The 22265-nt window shown below is 44.0% G+C and overlaps 1 protein-coding gene across 3 annotated transcripts in view; it reads left to right on the top strand.

Moving 5' to 3' along the window:
• dlc1 (DLC1 Rho GTPase activating protein) overlaps positions 1 to 22265 on the top strand; it is a 593090-nt gene that overhangs the window by 180672 nt on the left and 390153 nt on the right. For all 3 annotated transcript variants that reach the window (XM_041185569.1, XM_041185578.1, XM_041185561.1), the window contains exon 3: positions 8973 to 9122. In XM_041185569.1, the coding sequence (XP_041041503.1) occupies positions 8973 to 9122 (150 nt within the window). The remainder of the gene's footprint in view (positions 1 to 8972; positions 9123 to 22265) is intronic.

The raw sequence follows: 22265 nt of genomic DNA, 5'->3' as shown, positions 1-22265 counted from the left end.
TACAGGACATACCTGGGCAATTTTCCACATTGTCGGGTAGGTGCCAGTGTTGTAACAGTACTGGAGCAGCTTGGCTAGAGGCACGGCTAGTTCAGGGGCACAAGTCCTCAGTACGATTGTCAGAATGCTGTCAGGACCCATTGACTTTGCAGTATCCAGTACCTTCTGTCATTTCTTGATATCATTTGGAATGAGGCATGTTGGCTAAAGACTGGTATCTGTGATGCTGGAGTCCTCACGAGGAGGCCAAGATGAATCATTCACTTGGCACTTTTGGCTGAAGGTGGTTGCAAATGCTTCATCCTTGTGTTTTGCACTGATAGGCTAGGCTTTCCCATCATTGAGCAGGAGAATTTTTATGGGGCCTCCTCCTCCAGTTAGTTATTTAATTGTCCACCATCATTCATGACAGGATGTGACAGGGCTGCAGAGCTTAGCTCTGATCCATTAGCTGTGAGATCACTTGGCACTGTCTAGCACATGCTACTTCCCCTGTTTGGCAAACAAGTAGTCCTGTGTTGTAGCTTCACCAGGTGGACACCTTGTTTTTAGAGATGTCTGGTGCTGCTCATGGCACGTCCTCTCTCACTCTTCATTCAACCAGTTTTACGGACAAAAGGAGGTTTAATTTAAACAGGTTGTTTTCTCCTCTCACCACAAGTCCATAAACAGAAAGATGTTTAGATTTTGCTTTCCCCCTTTATAAGAGGTGGTGAATTTCCCAACCTCTCAGTCTTGGTGTGATCCAATTTTGATTCATAACTCCACAGCAAACTCATTTTAGGTGAACTCAGGGGCTTAGTTTATTCACATACACTCAAAATGCAGGAGGGGGTGTTGCGACGTAGCCCCCTGGGCTTCATACAATGAAAGAGGGATATACAAAGGAAGATTTACAAGGTCAAGACCACTAAGCAAAGAATCAAAGTCCAATGATGTATTCTTTCACATAGGTGAGCAGGTTGAAAACTGTTGCTGGATAATTCACTTTTCCGGTTGAGATGGTTTTCATGATGGGATAGGCACGTAGACATGAAGCAATCTTTTAGGCTATGGGACAGTAGTTCAGAAGTTCCAGTCTAGATGTGGGCAGGCATTCAAACCTGGACAGAGCCCCTTTTCTGAGCTGCTGTTTAGTAGATGGAAGATGGCAGACTGATTTGCAGTACGACAAGACAATGGCCTCGAATTTTCCAAGCAGTGGGTGGGCTCGGCGGGAGCGGGTGGGGGTTGTCACGGGGCCGATTGCCACCTGCGATCGGCTCTGTGCTGCCATTTTATGCAGGTGGGCCAATTAAGGCCCACCCAGTGTAAGACTCGAGCTGTAGCGCTCAGCAGGCAGGGTGGAGGAGGGAGAATCAGAGCGATTTCTCTTTCCTGCATGCACGAAATAGTGCTTCAATCTCCATGAGGTATGGAGCTGCTTCGGGGAGACTGAATCAATATTGAAATAAATAAAAGGAGAAAACATTTAATTAGACATGAGATGGGACATGTTTTTATGTCTCGGGAATTTTTTTTATTTATTTATTAAAAGCTTTAAGAAACCTCATCCCGCTCGTGGATGAGGTTTCCTAAGAAATGTGAAGGCCGCTTGGCCTTTTCACCTGCCTGCCAACCTTAAGGTTAGATGGGCAGTGTTAACAATCACATTAATTACTTTCTTAATGGCCTTAATAGGCCGCTTAAATATCAGTTGGCACGCAGCCGACACCGGTACGCGCCCGCCGAACAAAACATCACGAGACAGCGCGATGATGCTGAGTGACATGCCTGGCATCATCGCACATCATTTTATGTGTCAGTGTGCTGGGCCCACTGACTGAAAAATCCTGCCCAACATAACTGGTTCTCCTAGCTAGGAGGGCCGGGGGGGGTGGGAGGTGGGGTGGAGTTAATCATGTCACATGATTCTCACCTCTCCAATTTCTTTTCATTTGTCTGGGTTCCTGAGATTGCTAATGTGTCAACTATTAAGAATTTGAAAGGAAGGTTGCAGGCCTCTTTGTCCTAGCAGACTAGTAGATTCTGGTGGCCAGGCACAGCTTATGAAATGTAGATGGCTTTTATATAATTCTCTTTGAAGTTAGTCTCTGCAGCCCACAGGGTTGTTAGAGTCTCTTCAGAGATAATGAGGTGCAACATGCTGCGATACTGTCCTGATAGCTCTTACTGTTTGAGGGTCACAGCCATGCATAGCTTCAGTTATTTCAAAAGGTCGTTGTCCAGTTTTAAAGATTTAGAAAGTAGCTATAAGGATATTTTATAAAAATATAGAGTGTGAAGCCTTAGCCTCATCACATCACTCGCGGCCTTGGAGAAAAAAATGAATTTCTGTTTTTTTGCGCTCTTATGAAGGAAGAACAGGAAGTGAATAGGTAAACCTGGATTCTCTCATTCATACTGGCATTTCAGACACAGCTAATAGGGCAATGGCAAATCACTGCTGCATTTTCCATTGAGGTTTACATCTGGGTCAATGTATCAGCAAGGATATTGTCTGGTCCTGGGATGTGGAAGGTTTAGGTGACTTGGGAAGAATTCAATCTGTCCTTATGGCGAAGTCCATTCGGAGCTAGAATTCTGAATTCCCTCTGTAGGAGATCAGGCATAAGCAAAGCCTTTGGTTTCAGAACTCTGCCTGTCCATCTCCTGATTAAATATCCTCAAAAGGTTCTGAGGGTTTTACAGCATAATTAGCACTCAGCAGGTGAATGATGGCCAAGCTGCTCTAGGCAATCTGCAGGGGAATGTTGGGCAACTCACTCAGTGAATTCCAGGTTCTTAGATCATAGGGCTGAGCTGCTCTTTTTTTAAATTCATTCTCGGGATGTGGGCTTCACTGCCTGGGCCAACATTTATTGCCCATTCCTCGTTGTCCTTGAGAAGGTGGTGGTGAGCTGCCTTCTTGAACTGCTGCAGCCCATGTGGTTTAGATACACCCACAGTGCTGTTAGAAAGGGAGTTCCAGGATTTTGACCCAGAGATAGTGAAGGAACGGTGATATATTTCCAAGTCAGGATGGTGAGTGACTTGGAGGGGAACATCCAGGTGACGGTGTTCCCACCTATCTGCTGCCCTTGTCCTTCTAGATGGTAGTGGTCGTACGTTTGGAAGGTGCTGTCGAAGGAGCCTTGGTGAATCCCTGCAGTGCATCTTGTAGATGGTACACACTGCTGCTACTGTGCGTTAGTGGTGGAGGGAATGAATGTTTTTGGATGTGATGCCAATCAAACGGGCTGCTTTGTCCTGGATGGTGTCAAGCTTCTTGAGTGTTGTTGGAGCTGCACTTATCCAGGCAAGTGGAGCGTATTCCATCACACTGCTGAGTTTTACCTTGTAGATGGTGGACAGGCTTTGGGGAGTCAGGAGGTGGGTTACTCGCCGTACGATTCCCAGCCTCTGCCTTGCTCTTGTAGTCACAGTATTTATATGGCTAGTCCAGTTCAGTTTCTGGTCAATGGTAACCCCAAGGTTGTTGATAGTGGGGGATTCAGTGATGGTAATGTCATTGAACATCAAGGAGCCATAGTTGGATTCTCTCTTGTTGGAGATGGTCATTGCCTGACACTTGTGTGACGCAAATGTTACTTGCCACTTGTCAGCCCAAGTCTGGATATTGTCCAGATACTGCTTCAGTATCTTGTCCTGCTTAGCTATGCCTGTCCAGCTTGGTAACCCATAGGTTCAGCTGTTCAAACCCAGGAACTGTGGTTCAGCTGAGGGTCAGGAGATTGGGGTGTTTTAAAGGGACTTTGGCTTCTTTTGGGGATTCTGCTTCCATGCCTGACTCAGGCGCTCATACAACTGGAGTATTCCTGCTTCTGTTGCTAGGTACCTTAGGTTGGAATGGCAACAGGTGTGCAGTCAGCTCCTGAACTTGGGCCAGCCTTTCTGGGCCCAGGTGACAGGGAGATGGCTTTTGGCAGGGGCCTCTCGCACACCCATACCAGGCAGGGCTATAGTGCTGTAGCATTGGTGGGTTGTTTTGCATTATTTTAAAGCTGCCGGGTAACCCTGTCAGTTTGCCTTGTGATCCTGCAATTTTGTGGGTGAGCATGGGGTGCAACCTGGTTGGGATCACTCTGCTGGTCATTTGGGTGGAAGGTTCTGTGCCCTTTGGGGCACTACTGCCCTTTGGTCAATGGACAGCTCTCACTGTACCTCCTTGTGGCTTTTCAACTAAGTGAGGCATCATCCTCTCGCTTTCTGAGCCAATTTAGGAACTTTCCTGGTCCCTATTTGAATTTGTCAGAAAGCTGTCAGCTAAACCAGTCATGGGTTTTCTGCCTCGGACCTTTGGCTTTGTAGCCGGTGCTCTCTTAACTTGTTCCATGTCACCTGGGACACTTCTGCCCTCAAGTGGAGGTGCAGCTCCAGCTGCACCCCCGTGTGGCTTTTCAACTGGTGGAGGCATCTCACTCCCTATCTGCTCATCAGTACGAGAGCTCCCTTTGTCCCTATTAATGTTGGAAAGAAGGTTTCTGCTAGCCAAGTTTCAGGAAAGGCCTTAACCTTTTCCTTTCCTGGTTTAATAACCTGCCTTCCTTCAGGATCTTTGGCTAAATGGGGCATCTCTCTCACTATTTCTTTTTCTGCCCTGGGACTTCTCTAGTCCCCATTTAATTCTGGGATACTCTATGAATGTATTTTAGATTCTAGTGGCCTTCCCTGGATCTCTTTTAACTTCACAAGCTTGGCTTCGGCCTTGCTACATTCAAACAGCTGTCGCTCAATGTTTATGGTTGCTGTTTCACCGTTTGGGCCTCTTTTCTTTCACTGGCTAGCACCTTGCTGCCAGCCAAGTCATTCCCAAGGAGAAAATCAATTCCTGCTACTGGCGGTTCAGGGCCAATTCCCACTGTAAAAGGGCTTGAAAGAAGGTCACACTCTAAGTGGATGTTATGGAGGGGTGCAAACACAGATCCTCCTCTCACTCTTCTGACCAGTGCTTTGGTTTTCAGGGATGACTCGGGAGGCAGGTTCAAATTTCTCTCCAACATTAAGGACTGAGTAGCCCCTGTGATCCAGAGCAGTAAAACAGACTTGCTCACATTTTGGGAGGAGTAGGGGGACACTGTTCCTGAAAAGACAAAACTCCAGAAGCTCTTTGGGAGTTTGTTGGCTCAGACACATAGTGCCATGCCCTCCAAAGGGTGAGTTTCAATAGCGAGAGGCTCTGCCTGCACTGCTGTACTACCCATTGGGGTGTCCTTCAGGGGACTACTCCTCTGGAGCCCAATTAGGCCAACGGGCTTTTCTCGCAATCTCAGGTCTGCATTGGCTTATTTTATTGCACTGAGAACACACCCATCTCGGGGGTTCTCCTTTCAGGCTGCAGGAGGGCTTCTTGGACCCTGCTTGGTCTTTTCTTTTCTGGGTGGGGGGTCCTCTCCCATCTAGATTGCCCTGCTTATCTTTCCAATGCTCATGGGAACGGTTTGGAAAGGATCTGCCTGAGTTTCCAGGTGTATGGATGAGGCCTCATAGTTGTCCACTGTGACCATGAGGATTCTTTGCTTCTCTAAATGCATTCGCAAGTTGGAGGGTAGGCAATTTTTGAATTCCTCCAACAATACCAACTCATAGGTGCATGAGATTCTTAGCGATCTTGCCCATTGGTTCAATGCAAGTTGCTTCAGCTGTTTAGATTCACTGTTGGTTTGTGTGGGCTTCTTACGAGCATTCCAGAATTGTTGATGGTATGCCTCTGGGGGTAACTCATAGACACTTAGGATGGCTGCCTTGGTCTGCTCATAATTCAGGGGCACATCAGGGGTCAGCATGGAGTAGGCCTCTTGGGCTCCCCTTGACACCTGCCCTTGAATTAAAAATGCCCAGATATCCAATGGCTGTTGTAGCTGTCCTGCTCTCTCCCTTTCTCTCCCTCTTTTTTCCTCTCTTTCTCTCTCCCGTTCCCTTGCTTGCACTTCTCTTTCTCTCTCCTGAAATTCTTGCTGCAATCTGAGCTTTTCCAGCTTAAAATTGACTAGGAGTGGGGAGTCAGAGCTATGCTTGAGCACTACGTGTGACTACTGGTAACGTGAGATTCAAATGTTCTACCAGCAACTGGATCAGTTCACTTCTCTTCACTTTACTGGGCAATGTTAACTCTACCTTCCTAGCTACAGCTTTCAATTGCTCTATGTTAAGGGCTGCTAAAGTTTCACCATTCAAATTCCCTTGTTGGAAAACATCTGGGCATCAAAAGTTGCCTTTTTTTAGTGTTACAGAAAAGGAATTTTCTGTGGTAAGCTACTTGTGCTTTAAAGTGCATTCCAGCCACTGAGTTATCATCCCAAGCGTTAGTAAGGAGGACTTTGCAGGGTCGACAGGGCTGGGTGTGCCACTGTCCTTTCCAGTGCCTTGGTTAATGCCATATGGTCTGTGCATAGAAGCATAGGACTTCGGAGCAGGAGTAGGCCGTTTGGCCCTTTGAGCCTGCAACACCATTCAATAAGATCATGGCTGAACTGGCTGTGGCCCCAATTCCACTTTCCTGTCTGTGCCCCCCCCCCCACCCCCCCCCCCATTACCCTTGATGCCCTTGTCTAACAAAAATGTGCCTAACTCTACTTTTAATAAATTCAATGACTCAGCTTCCAATGCTTTATCTTTTCACCATGGATCCAAACTCTCTACGCATCCATCCATCTGAAAACCTCTCTGCTTCTTCCTTGAATGGTGATCCACCCAGCCTGGGAACTTGGTGGCAATGGTAGTAATATCATTGGACTACCAATCCAGAGGCCTAGGCTGATGCTCTGGGGACACAGATTCAAATCCTACCATGGTAGCTGGTAGAGTTTGAATTCAATTAATAACATCTGGAATTGGAAGCTTGTCTTAATAATGGTGACCATGAAACTATCATTAGTTGTTGTAAAAACCGATCTGGTTCACTATTGCCCTTTAAGGGAGGAAATCTGCTGTCCTTACCTGGTCTGGCCTACATGTGACACTAGACCCATTTTCTGTTTTTATTATAAAATTTGTTCAGTTACTATATATGGGGCTTAATCTCACCTGTGGCGGACGGGGGCGGGTGCGCCAGTTAAGGCCCGCCAAGCATAATATATGTCCCGTAGCACTCAGCGCTACCTGTGTGTGTGTGTGTGTGTGTGTGTGTGTGTTTGGTGGGGGGTGGGGGCGGGGAGGAGGAGGGAGAGTCGAAATAGTGCAGCAATCTCCCTAAGGCACGGACACGGAGTTGCCTCAGGGAGATTGAATAGTTTAAAAATTCAAGTAAAAAATTATTTAAACATGTCCCCTCATGTGACATTCTCACATGAGCTGGGACATGTTTGTCAAGTCTACCAAACTTATTTATTAATTTTATAAAACCTTCAGGAAACCTCAACCCGCCTGCGGATGAGGTTTCCTGAAAAATGCGAAGGCCGCTTGGGCTCTTCGCCTGCCTGCCAACCTTAAAGTTGGATGGGCAGCATTGTTAATGAGGTAAACTACTTTCTTAATGGCCTTAATAGACCTTTGACAGTTCAGTGGGCACGCAGCCGCCTTTGGCGCGTGCAGCCGAACACAATATCAAAATGACGCGTGATGACATCTCGCGACATTTTTTGTGTCGGCATGTCAGGCCCGCCCCCGCACACCAACCACAAGATTCTGGCCATAGGTTTTGATGCCTGCTGAGATTTTGGGGTGGGTGAGACAATTTTTTTTGGAGAACAGCATATGCAGTTGGGCATAACTATGCAGATGAAAGAATATACTGGAGTTTGGTTTAATTGCTTTGAGAGGTCAGAGAGTATCTATATGGAGTTTTACCTTAGGAGTTTAAATACGATGGTAACGTGCCCGATTGTCTGTGGAAGGTGCAGGCCTGTTTAGCCTTTGCTGATCCCATAATTCATACTTGTACATTCTAAGAGCATCTTCAATCTTATTTTTTGTGCCATATTAGGTAACATTACTTTGCTCTCCTAAGCGTAAGTGGAAAACATTAAAATTACAATCCCTTTAAGAATGCTGGAACATCATACTTCCCATTTTTACAGCACATATGTGTATAGTCAATTGAGTATCTTTCAATAATCCCCAGAAAAGAGGCTTTGCCGTCTACTCAGACAAACTGAAACAGATGATGGTAACACAAGATATCTCAACAGGGACAATGAGTTATGATAGCTCTTTTATGAGTCTGAAAGAGCCTTAATTCACGGGAGCCACAGCCACACATGAGTAATGCTCTTTCACACACTTGAAATAATGTCTGGAATTCACGATCACAGGCAAATTACTTATTAAAAAAAATAATGTTGATTATGTGTATATATACGCCTGCACTTCCTCTGGTAGAATTATAAATTTGTTGTTGTTAATTCTGGAATGCAAGATGCTGCTGCCAACTTGTAATTGCTTTTTTTGCCCTTGGGATCTTCATATGCGTGAATCATCAATGCTACGACAAGTGGAATCGCCAGCCACGCCTTCAGAATAAATGAACACCTTCTAATTTAACTAGACTGAGTCATGCAGTTGGAACAGAAATGAACAATTCTCCAATTCTAGCCCCCAGTTTTCATAGGAAGATTTATCTTGGCTACATCACCAGACGCAACATATGTAATCAAACTTAAAACATGGAATCACAATGAGTTGCTATGGCATTCTAACCAAGTTCAGCATAGAACTAATAACGTATGACACTCTTACACATCTTTATGAATTCAAACTCTTTCAGGCTAAAATAGGGTTTTCTAAAATGGGAATGCTTTTGATTTCAGTTTTCCTTTAACATTCTGAGATGTGGCAGTTCTCAATCATGTGGAATCTGTTTGTAAAACTAAAAAATATTATTCTTTCTAAAAAAGATAAATTGTTTTTTCTATGTTTGGATAGCTTTTTTAAAGAGCTGACACAGACATAATGGAGCGAATGGCCTCCTTCAGTGTTGTATAATTCTATGATTCTAGGTCTGCAAGTTGTAATTGCACAGTCTGTTTCCTCAGGAAATGAGGGAAGATCGAGATCGAGCACGGCTGGATTCCATGGTGCTACTCATTATGAAACTGGACCAGCTTGACCAAGACATTGAAAATGCTCTCAGTGCAAACTCGTCTCCATCCAGTACCCCGACTGTTAAGAGAAGACACATTCCTGTGAGCACATTTACTTACAATTACATTCTATTCTTGTTGTATGCTTTGTTTACTAATACTGAATATTGTACAAATCTTTATTGAGGCTGATATAGAAAAGACATATTCTGAGAATAGTCTAATTTCAGGCTAATAGTCGACATAAAAATTTTAAATTCATAGTCATAATTTTATTGAAACTGACTGAGAAAAGTAAGGGCAGAATACAATCTGCCACGTTAAAGCATAAGAGATCCCTTCATAGCTAACCTCAATTAATGGTAATCACTGAACACCTTCAAAACAGCATCAAATTAATATCCTCGTGTAAAATTCATCAGAAAGGCAAGGTACTTCACAGGAACGAGGAAAGTAAAAATGCAACACCTTAACAGCAGCATAAGCGAAGACCTATGGATACGTCAACTGGCCTTGCAGCTGCCCCTCTACTCACACCCCAAAAACGAAAGAACAAGTAATTGGCACATAGCGGAGAATGAAAAGCCGGAGGTGGGGGGAGGGCGCGGCACGGTGGTGATGGTGGTGGGGAACAACTTTAAGAATGTTCTTAAGGTAAATCATAATTATTTTATTTTATTTTCAGAGATTGGAAGGACAACAAACTATGTTATAATGTTGCCATTTTTCAAAATAACATTTAATTCCTAATAGCCTCAAAATTACACCGTGCAGCGTTATCACATAAAGTCTTGGAGGCAAATTCAGCATGTTTGCACTTCTAGATCAAAATCTCACCAGATGGGAATACGGATCAGCAACTCAGAGACACAATATTAGTCCTACCTTCAAAGTGTGTTACTGTTTGGTGATGCTCTGCTTAAGGAGCACAGACTTAGTAGATTTGTTTTTTAGTACCTTTTAAATTCTTTTATTTGTCATTTTAATGGAAATATTAATCTATGTAAAATAAATAGGCTAAAATCAATATTAAAGTAATTTGAAGAAAGAAATTTGATATGAGTGCATTAAACCTTCACAAGATAATATCACACAGTGTAATTTCCGTGGCATTATGCTTTGAGTTGCAAGCATATGTTCTGATAAAGATCTTAACACTGCTCTTGGATATAAAAAGATTTCTGACAAAGGGTATTTTGTGGAGATTATTTGTTCTAAATTACTATACTATGTTACTTTGAAGTCAAATAGCACAGACCTTTTCTTCAAAAGGGATTGGTCTCATTTTATAAGCATTAAATAATCTCAGTGGACTGTGTGTCAGTTTTTAAAGGTAGCATTTTAGCTGTGCTCTGAAAGGTAGAACTGTAACATGATTTCACTCTTGAACTTACATGCTGGTGAGGGATGATGTCACCACAGATAGATTATTGTTTACAGATGTTGACATAAACCTTGCAAAGTCTCCTGGGAAAGGAAATGGTGAATGTAGCATTTAAAGCACATGTGGCATCATTATGAAAATATGCTGGAACATTCAACCCGGTCCACAGTTTATATATATATTTTCCCACTAAATGTTTAATCCCTTAAGTATCTTTGCTACACAGTGCAATGAGTGCAGTGATATTATTTCATGGCTGTACCACATTACTGCTGGTTAATGGAAGTATGCATACTATTGCTAGCTTCAAGTAGTTTCCTCTTGAAATGTTTCTCACTTTGCAAGACACAATTCATCACAATGCTTTGCATACTAAATGGATCTCAAAGACAACAACACAGCAAGCACAACTTAAACATTCTGCTGTAGTGTAGGATATGAAAAAAAAGTCTGAAGAATAGAAGAAGCATGGATGGAACTCCAGGTAAAAAGGCTTACTGAGTACAATATTTATTACCTCACCAAGGATAAGATTAGAAATTTCCCTTAAGTTAAGTGATAATCCTAGGCTGCATCTAGATCTTTCCTTTTGTGTCAACTTGCAGATACTGCTATAAGAAGTAATAACATTTTCAATACAAATTCACTTTCATTCACTTTGGCCTCCACAGTTCTCAGACTTTATTTTTACATTTGTTCATAGGATGTGGGCATTGTTGGTAAGACCAAATTTTATTGCCCATTTCTCACTACGCTTGAGAATGTGATGGTGAGCCATCTTCTTGAACCGTTCTACTCCATGTAATGCAGGTATAACAACAATGCTGTTAAGTAGGGAGTTCCAAGATGTTGATCCAGCAACAGTGAAGGAATAGTGATATAGTTCCAAGTCAGGATGGTGTGTAGCTTGGAGGAGATCTTGAAGGTAGTGGTGTCCCCATGTGCCTGCTCCCTTTATTATTCTACATGGTAGAAGACATGGGTTTGGAAGGTGCTCTCAAAGATGTTTTGGTGAGTTCCTGCATTGCATCTTGTAGATGGTGCACACAGGTGCAACTGCATGCTGGTGGGTGGAGGGCATAAATGTTTAAGGTGGTGGATGGGATGCTGATTAATTGAGCAGCTATGTCCTGGATGGTGTGAAGCTTCTCGAATGTTGTTAGAGTTGCACTCATCCTGGAAAAAGAAGGGTATTCCATCACACTCCTGACTTGTGTTCTGTAGATGGTGGACAGGCTTCAGGGAGTCAGGAAGTGAGTTGATCCCCACAGAATTCCTAGGGTAGAATTTTCTGCCTGTTGGGTGGGCGAGCCCGACTCAATCTCCAGCGGGCGGGGAGCCGATCCCTGCCTGAGGAGCGGGCCACACCGCCATTTTATATGACATCCAGTGGGAAGCGCTATGCGTTTCCTATGCGGGCAGGGGGGGGTATTCCCCAAATGCGAGAGTGTACTATTTCGCACATGCGCACAAAAGAGTGCATATCTCCCTGAGGCTAAGTGCTGCCTCAGGGAGATAGCCTGCACTTTGAAAAAGATTAAAAATAGCAAGAAAATTCCCTAACGTGTCCCCATCATGTGACAATGTCACTTGAGATGGGAAATGATCATAATTTGCACTATAAATTTTTTACATTTTTTAAAACCCTGCATGAAACCTCATCCTGCTGCTGGATGAGGTTTGATGTTTTTTCTATTTGTTGCAGGGGCTCCTGGCCTGCCCGCCAACCTTAAGGTTGGATGGGCAGGTACTTTAATTGGTTAAATGATCCTATCAATGGCCTCAATTGGCCATTGACAGGTTGGCAGGTGCACAGCTGATTCTGCTGAGCCCCCTCCTACCTGAAAATTTAAATGGTGCCGGGGTGACATCGGGGGATCTGCCCGACGTCATCCCGCATCATTTTACGTGTCGGCGAGCGGGCCCCGCCCCCTGCTTGCCGAGGGCAAAATTCTGCCCATCGCCTCTGACCAGCTCGTGTAGCAACAGTAATTGGATAGGGCTCCAAGAGGTGGGTTCTTAACTCACTGCCTCTGGGAAGGTTGTGCTCCCATGTCGGGCCACAGCCACTTCCAGGTTCCCGGCGAGGAATTGAGGCTGATGTCAGAATTGCGAACCATCCAGGAAAACCCAACCCCAAATTTTGGGGGTGGATGGTGAAGGGACAGAGAGTGGAGATCAGATGGAAAAGGGAGAAAAAGACTGAAGAACAAGAGGAAACTGGGAGAATTGGGCTCCAACAAACTATCTAAGCAAGGTAGTGAAAAGCTCTCATCCAGTGTTGGGAGGGTTTATCAGGGCAGGATCAACTTTCATGTGAGAGCTTTAGCAAGAGGAGAATAATGAAATAGCTGAAGGGCTCACCCCCAACATTACCCTTCTGGTACAGCAGCTAAAACTACATTGAGTCAAGGGCAGGTGTGAACATTAAAAGGGCTGAGGACCAGTCAAGAACCACAGTGAAGACAATGATGGTCAGTAAATTGTGGGATTCCAGTACCTAGAAAAGTTCCAGTTGAGCATCATGCATACAGCTATGCCCCCGAACCATCTTTATGGTTGCTAATTCCAACAGCAGAGATGGTGTGGGAGGCGCTCTGTCTGATTGACCAATATATTGAATTTCAGGGCTATGACACAGGAAGTCAAGAGCAAGGGCTAAAAGGGAAGGAATACAGAAGTGTTGCTGAGTAAATCATAGGAATATGTAGCCTCTAACTTAGAACTCAGGTTTTAATGAACTTATAGCTTGTTACATGAAAGTCACCTCTCTCTGCTAACTCTTCCTCTTTCAGCCTTAAAATCCCTCTCATAGCCTTTCACTCTTTGTCTCAGGAATTTTGTATATCATCCCTCTCTTCATGTCATCATTGGTGGGTTTTAGCACCTTTGGCTCCACTATCTGCAATTCCTTCCCTTAATCTCTTCATCACTCAAATCCTTTCTTCTACTTTACAAGTCTTCTCAAACCCATCTTTTCAGCAAACTCCCCACCCCCCACTTCCCCACCCACCTTCTGCTAATCTCCCCTTTTCATGACTTAGCACCCTTTTCCCTGTCTTTCAAATATCAATATATGTTGGGACATTTTCACATTAAGGTAGAAATGCAAATTGATGTTGCTGCAGGTTTTCATATTATTACTGTAGGCGAAGTAAAAAGCTCAACGACATATTCTAGACAGAACTCATTTGTGAGGACATTTAGATTTGTAGAAAATTATTCCATTGAGTAGGCGCCAAAATCAAACAAAAGTTCCCTTCATTTAAAGTATACACCCTCTCCAGCCCCTGCCACTGCCAAGACTGAACTTTCTATAAACATGGACTAAGATTTATAAAGACACAAGTAATAGTGATACTCATATATATCCAGCTGCATGCACACAGCTTTAAACCTAAATATTTTAACATTTTCATAATATCTGCAGTGTTGTCAGATGTTCAAAATAATGGTGGGAATTTGGGCTTGTTAGCACACAGTGCCCTTAGAGCTCTAAAATGGCATCTGCATAGTATGCGTGCATTTGTGGAGTGAATCACACTGGACAAGATAATGGTGAGGGCGCTAGTATACGTAAAGTACATCTGCCAGAATTATGCCAAGCAGGCAGATCATGTTGTCAGTCAGTGTGCTATACTGATTTGACACTGACAATGCCAATTGGAGCTCAACGCTCTACTAACATCCCCTGCCTAACCTCATACAGCTGATCATGCATTTAGCAGCAGGAAGGGCACCCCCAACCACCATCAAGGGATCATCAACTGCTTACAGTTTAAATACTCATTAATTTCTTCTGGCTGTTCCAATGATTCTACTATTTGCATCTGGTGCTCTCAATAGCTATTTAAAGTTGCAACAGTCCACAATGAGTTTTATAGTGGGTACTGAAGGAGGTTTTGCTGATTTCAAGTCTCTTGCACAAACTAAGTGCACTAGTAGGCATTCCCCTAGATATAGAACATAACTTGAAGAATGAACAGAGGTCACACAGAGCAGGACAAACTGCTGGAAGAGGGTGGTGGGAGAAGGGCACTCAGCAGGAGGCCATATCCAGAGTGTTGAGGAAAAAGTTCTCCTACCTGAACCTCAGCAAGGAACAACGTAAAAAATGCCTGCACTTCAGTGAAGACATACTGACTAGAATTTGCCACCTGCTTCAGCTGCAACTGCAAACTCAGAGTAGAAAAAAGACTGCACATGAAGTGACTGTGGCAATGAACATTTGTGTGTCTGGCTTCTTCTAGGCTAGGTTTGAAGTTATTTGCAACATTCACAGTATGTTGCCTATTGTTGTGTAAGGGAAGTCACTGAGGCCCTCTATTCAATGACAGCTAACTATATTCATTCTCTCTTGCCAGAGCAAGTGACTATGTTAGACTTGCAGGATTCCCCATGGTACTGTTGCCATTGACTGACGCACATTGCTTTGCTGGTGCCATATGTCAGTTCTGCCCTATATGGGAACTAAACAGGATTCCACTCCCTTGACATCCAGCTGGTGTTAGACCATAGACAATCATCCAGGTCGATGCCCAGTATCTTAGCAGCAGGCATGCTGCCTTCATGGTTGGTCCTACAAGGAGCAAATGGAGTTGGCCACCACCTCCACGCTGGCAATGATGGGCTTCGAGCTCTACATCAAGTTGTTGATGAACTCCGCCATGTTCCTTGACATTGCCCATAGGCTTTGGCAGATTGCCTAATGCAGCAGGCACTCTGTTGTGCCTCAGCCTTCTTCTGTAACCTGCCCTACAGCAATTCACACCTAAGTCCTCTGCTGCAGAACCCATTTGTGACATTACCCTCCAGCATGCTGGCACCTGTACCATCCTTGCCCCCTGCCCTGTTTGCAGGCCATTTATGACCAGTCTCTCACCACTAATCTATCATCTAAGATACTGATACAGTCTGAGCTGGTTTCTGTAATTATGAAATCAAGTGATTGTGCTGTGTCTCCATCATCATTCTCCTCCAGCTGCTCCTCCGCTGCCTGTTCAGTTTGTTTCTCTTGGGTATCTGAAAGAAAAATGGCACATTATTAATATTATGATGAGGGAAGGGGAGTGCAGTAAGTAACAGGTGCAAGTTTACACCTGCAGCTTGTAAATGAAGAGAGATGGTGCGACGAGGGGGAATGTTTTTTATTTATTCTTTCATGGGAGGTAGGCATCGCAGGCTAGGCCAGCATTTGTTGCTCATTCCTTATTGCCCTTGAGAAGGTGGTGGTGAGCTGCCTTCTAGAACCGCTGCAGTCCATGTGGTGCGTGTACACCAACAGTTCTGTTAAAGAGGGAGTTTCAGGATTTTGACCCAGCGACAGTGAAGGAACGGTGATACATTTCCAAGTCAAGATGGTGTGTGGCTTGAAGGGGAACTTGCAGGTGGTGGTGTTCCCATCCACCTGCCACCCATGTCCTGCAAGTGGGTAGAGGTCGTGGGTTTGGAAGATGCTGTCAAAGGAGCTTTGCTGAGTTGCTGCAATGCATCTTTAGATGGTACACACTGTTGACACTGCGTCGGTGGTAGAGGGAGTAAGTATTTAAGGTGGTGGATGGGGTGATAATTAAGCGGGCTGCTTTGTCCTGGCCGGTGTCAAGCTCCTTGAGTGTTGTTGGAGTTGCACTCATCCAGGCAAGTGGAGACTATTTCATCATACTCCTGACTTGTGCCTTATAGATGGTGGACAGGCTTTGGGGAGTCAGGAATTGAGTTACTCATCGCACAATTCCTAGCCTCTGATCGCTCATGTAGTCACAGTATTTATATGGCTAGTCCAGTTCAGTTTCTGATCAATGGTAACATCTAGGATGTTGATAGTGGGAGATTCAGCAATGGTAATGCCATTGAATTTCAATGGGAGCTGATTAGATTCTCTCTTGTTGAAGATAGTCACTGCCTGGCACTTGTGTGGCGTGAATGTTACTTGCCAATTATAGCCTAAGCCTGGATGTTGTCCAGGTCCTGCTGCATGGACATGGACTGCTTCAGTATCTGAGAAGTTGCCAATGGTGTTGAACATTATGCAATCATCAGCAAACATCCCCACTTCTGACCTTATGATGGAAGGAAGATCATTGATGAAGCAGTTGAAGATGGTTGGGCCTAGGATACTACCCTGAGGAACTCCTCCAGCAATGTCCTGGAGCTGAGATGACTGACCTCCAACAACCACAACCTAGCATCCTTTGTGCTAGGTAGGACTCCAACCACTCGTGAGTTACCCCGATTCCCATTGACTCCAGTTTTGCTAGGGCTCCTCGATGCCACACTCTAACAAATGCTGCCTTGATGTGAAGGGCTGTCACTCTCACCTCGCCTCAGGTGTTCAGCTCTTTTGCCCTTGTTTGAACTATGGCTGTAATAAGTTCAGGAGCTGAGTGGCACTGGCAGAACCCAAACTGGGAGTCAGCAACAGGTTATTGCTGAGTAAGTGCTGCTTGATAGCACTGTTGACAATCCCTTCCATCTCCTTGCTGATGACCTAGAGTAGAGTGATGGGGTGGTAATTGCCTGCTTGAATTTGTCCTACTTTTTGTAGACAGAATATACCTGGGCAATTTCCCACATTGTCAGGTAGATGCCAGTGAAGTAGCTGTACTGGAGCAGCTTGGTTAGGGGCATGACGAGATTTAGAGCACAATTCTTCTGTACTATTGCCGGAATATTGTCAGGGCCCACAGCCTTTGCTGTATCCAGAGCCTTCAGTTGTTTCTTGATATCACATGGAGTTAATTGAAAGAGTTGAAGACTGGCATCTCTGATGCTGGGGACCTCAGAAGTAGGGCAAGATGGATTATCCACTCCGCACTTCCGTCTGAAGATGCTTGTGAATACTTCAGCCTCGTCTGTTACACTGTTGTGCTGGGCTGTCCCATCATTGAGGATGGCCGGGCTGCAGAACTTAGATTTGATCCATTCTTTGAGTGATCTCTTAGCTCTGTCTATCTTGAGGCACCCTCACAGGGGAGGAAGGCACCATAAGTCAGACAGGACCAGGCAGACAGGCCACTGCGTTCAAAGGTGGGGCCCTCATTTTTAGGCCTTTGTGTCCTTTCTTTCTTAGTATGTTCCTAACATTTTTAACATTCGTTGCAATTTTAAGCCACATCAAACATTAGTGTTACTTGCAGGAACATCTCTGATCAGCCCATCTTTGTTATAACATTGTAATGCAATCAAACATAAGTTAAGCCATTGCAAATTTAATAATTCAATAAATTTCACTCAGGGCCTGAGCTGGACGTCATCATGGGCAGGATTTTTCACTTGGCGTGCGGGCGTGCTCCGAACAAGCCGGAACGTGAAATGGCAAGTGGTATTTCAGTCGGCGGGTGCGCGCGAGAGTCGGCAGCACGCCTGCTAACAATTAAGAAGCCTATTAAGGTCACTAATGTAGTAATTGACCTGGATTTTTTGCTGCCAGTCCAACATTATGATTGGTGGGCGGGCGAATCAGCCAGACGGCCTTTGGATTTTTGAGGAAACCTCAAAGGAAAATGTTTGGACAGAATTTTTATCATCAACATGATTAGGTGAGTGTTTCTTATGGGTGGGATTTTTTTTCTCAGAATTTCAAAATGTTTATTTTTGGATTTCAAATTCTTCAGCTCTCTGAGGCAGCTGTCTGCCTTCAGAGAGTTTTCATCGTGCGCTCGCCTGCACTGCACTGACTTCAACGCTTGCCCTCTTCCCGCCCTGGCAGCGCTGAGTTTTTCAGTGTATGTTTCAAACTGGCTGGCCATTAATTGGCCAGCCAACGTGAGGCCATGGTCAGGGGCCGATCGCGGACAGCAGCCTGATTACGGCTGCTTCCAGGCCCGCCCACCGTGCCTGCCCAACAGCCCAAGAACACAACCCTGTAAGTCTTGAATGCAGATGAAAGGGAAGAAATTAGCACAGGCGCTGGCAGAACACATAGTACTTGGTTAAAGTCCAGAACCATCCGTCACTACTGAAGCTGAAATCAAGAGCAAACCCAGTAAAGAAGGAGAATGCCAAATGCAAAGCATATGTTGTACAAAGTTCGCAGTTATGTATAGAAGAAGAATAAAGAGGAACTCTTTTAACAGACAACCCCTCACTGTTTTTTGTTACAACTATCTGTGATGTGCACTTGTGGTCATGGAAGTGAAAATAATTCAATTATTGATAACATATTTTTAACACTTTTCCTGAACTAGGTTGGGCGATACAAGGGTTTGCTATTTTCCTACCAATTCGGACAACTTTAAAGTAATTCTTCTTAACTTTTAAATGTTCAAGGAACATAAGAAATTTAATACTGGACAATGGAAACTTTTAGTAAATGGAAGCAATGTTCACAGTTGTTAATATACTGTTCAAAATTATCCTTATGTTACAGGGAATATGTTTTTAGAAAATATATTGTAAGCTTATCTTATGTGGGTAAAATTTTACTTTTAATAAATTGTCCAACATTCTCCTACTGATACCAATTGGCAATATAGGAAAACAGTGGCTTACCAAGATGAATTTTGCAGGTACGCTAAGACTGTGAAGACAGAGATGAGAAGATTTTTTTTCTCTGAGAGGGTAGTGAGTCTTTGGAACTCCCTTCCTCAAAAGGCGGTGGAAGCAGAGTCTTTGAATATTTTCAAGGCAGAGCTAGATAGATTCTTAATTAACAAGGGAGTGAAGGATTACCGGGGGTAGGCAGAAGGTTACAGTCAGATCAGCCATGATCTTATTGAATGGCGGGTCAGGCTCGAGGGGCTGAATGGCCTACTGCTACTGCTAGTTTGCTTGTACATATTGGCATGGTAATGGACCATAGCCTGAATTACTTATGGACATATTGAACTTTTAGGTAAAACGTGCTTTTTAAAAAAAGGACATAGAAGCAAAAGCTGGCTGAGGCTGTAACGTGACCACTTGCTGGAAAATTCCTACGTGGATTACACTTGACCAATTAGTTCAGAGAATGGAATGACATACCTAAAAAGGTGTCAAGGCCTATTTCAGACAGAGACACTTCAAAGGAAAATATGCAATGCAAAAGTTGAACTGTAATCTCCTGGTTGCAAAGATAATGAAGGCTGACTACCATCTCCTGTGAGTTACATCCCAGACTGTGGACATGATGTGAGTTGAAAAAAAAGCAGATCTGGCTGAAAGATATGATTTTTCCCCCTCCAGGAATACACAAGAAAAGGGATTAAAAACCAGCTGCAACCCTGGTCTCTGTGTGCTAGTTTTTGTGTTCCAGGTCTGGTGTGCAAGGGTGTGCTGTGAAGGTCGCAGCTGAAGCATATCAATGAGGCAAACCTGCACTTGCTGGAGTCAAGTCAAAGTCAGCAAAGCCACAGTCGAAAAGGAAGCAGGACAACTCCTTCCAGCTAACCTGCAGAACCAATAATCTCTAAACCCACTGCTCAACTGCCAAAGTCAGCATTATTAGAATCACCCCAACTTAATGGCTGCAACATTTTGCCATCTATTCCTCATGGACAAGCCAAAAGACTGGTTCATTTGCATCTTTTTTAACTTTTATTTCTGGGCTCATTTCTCATTTCTAACTTGTATGTATGTGTGTTGTGTTCTTATTATTTATTCTCATGAATAGTAATTAAGAAACTCGCTCTTTCTTTGACTCAAGACAGCCTGGTTAAATTGGCTTCATTTAAAACATAAATACATTTAAACTGGGAAAAGGTATCCTCAAGGGAAGTGATCCTTTTTAAATTAACCTTGTTACGACCAGTCAAGGCAGTTGAATAAAGAAGGAGAACCAGTTCATTCCTCCCTCACCTAGGAGCATAACAATTTGGGGTAACTCATCCGGGACCATAACCAACTGGGGGAGCCTTGCCCGGGGACTAGTCGCAACAGTATGTTTGTGATTCCAAACTAACAGTGCTCTCTTGGAGCAGCAATGTAAAAATATTCAAGCTGTGAAATCACATAAACCTGTTCGCCAATCTAGTGGTTCAATAAGTTTACTTCGTGAATAGCTAAGCTGTACAGATCAGAAAGATGACTGGCATAATTCTTGGGGTATGGTATGTTTGCTGATCTCAGCTCAAACAGAGACGGGGGCAATGGCCACATATGTCCTCAGCATTCCTGATTCCTAATGACCAGAGAGGGAAAGTTATGTGGGTAGATGTAAGGATGAGGATAGTTTCAAGCTCAGCTATTGCAGTCACATACCTGCAATTACTTACTATCCAGGCTTACGGTTGAATAGTGGCCACTTGCTGAGATAATGAAGAACGTCCATTAGCTGTGGAAATGTAGCTTTATAACAAGGCATTCAGGAGAAGAGTAAAGGGAGAAAAATCAGAGAAAACAGATGCCATGTGATCAACAAAAATTGATTTTTATTATTTTCTTTCTGTCCCTGTGGGTTTACCGTATAAATGCGTTGGGTTCAGCAGCGCTCCAGCAGGAAGGTGTTAGATTGCCACAGCCTTTAATGTGCCTGCGCTGAGTTCACTGACCTCAACCAGGCAGCTGTGGTGATGCCACAATTGTCTTCAGTGTAGTCGAATGAGGGAGGGAGGAAAGGGTCTCCAGTCCCTGCTTTTAGTTGCCAGCTCTGCTGCAAAGAATGAAGGTTACAGGATATAAATAACAAATGTGAAATTGGACACATTCCTTCCAAACAATGATTGAGCAAAATATGAAACCAAAGAATGAGTTGATATTCATTTTTAACAAGACACAACAAGCAAGTCAATTACTTTAACAATAAACAAACTAATAATTTCCCTAATAACTAATAAGAAGTTCTGAAGAAGAGTCATATTGGACTCGAAACATTAATTCTGTTTCTCTCTCCACAGATGCTGCCAGACCTGCTAAGTTTTTCCAGCACGTTCTACTTTATTTCAGATTTCTGCATCTTCTGCATCTGCAGTATTTTGCTTTTATGATAATTTCTGTCCCCTGCCTCTCAGTCTCTGTCCTCTCTCTCATTTCTGGCCCCTCTCCCCCTTTTTCTCATTCATTGCCCTGCAATTCCTTCACAAAAGCAACATTGCCTGTTTTACAGATTGTATAGTATATTTTTAAATTTGGAATTGCTCTCACTTTAATGTTTAGTCAGGTGTAATAGGCTAATTTTCAGCTGAGCCTTCTTTCAGGATATCTTCTCCGTGCCATTCCATTCTGCGTGGAGAGGCTGCTCTTGTCCACCCTCCACTTCCTCATCCTCATTGGCTACCCGGACACAGCATTCCGCCCTGCCAACTGGAGGAAGTGGGGGCCACCGCAGGGTGGCGCATGATAATAGATGGTTAAGTCCATTCACATACTCCCAGGCCGCCTGTAATTTCTACAGCCGGAAGGGGTGCGTGTTTCACATCTATATAAGGTGCAGTCCTATTTCCATGATCTGAGAGGATTGCCTCTCAATTTCTGGCTGCATCATTTGATTTTTGGCAACTCGGAACAGAGGGGAGCTGGCAGATTTGAGGACCTCATCGTGGGGTTGTTCCTGGATCTGGTTAAGGTGGTCATCAACAGGCCAAGGCAGCGAATAGCCAAGGGAGCCATTCAGCCCAGATGCCTGCCTCTCTTCCACGGCTACGTCCACAGTCTGGTATCCCTGGAGAGAGAGCATACGTTGTCTGCTGGGATATTTCAGGCCTTCTGAGACCAGTGGGCACCAAGGCACTGGAGGGCATCATCACACTTGGAAATGTCAATTTAATCTGATTAGCTAAGCTTCCTTTAAAGGTTTTTTTTTGTAGTAGTATATTAATGGTGTCTTTTTCGGAAAGGGCATTTAACGCCTCATTATTGCCAACCCACTGGATGAACCAAAAAAGGTATAAAAGAGCTACATGCAGCTCAGCAAACATTGGTCACTAATGTATGTTCAGTTCACATTA

This window comes from Carcharodon carcharias, chromosome 1, assembly GCF_017639515.1.
Source record: "Carcharodon carcharias isolate sCarCar2 chromosome 1, sCarCar2.pri, whole genome shotgun sequence".
Classification (NCBI taxonomy): domain Eukaryota; kingdom Metazoa; phylum Chordata; class Chondrichthyes; order Lamniformes; family Lamnidae; genus Carcharodon; species Carcharodon carcharias.
Note: the sequence above shows the minus strand (reverse complement) of the source record. Positions and strands in the feature narration are given on the sequence as shown.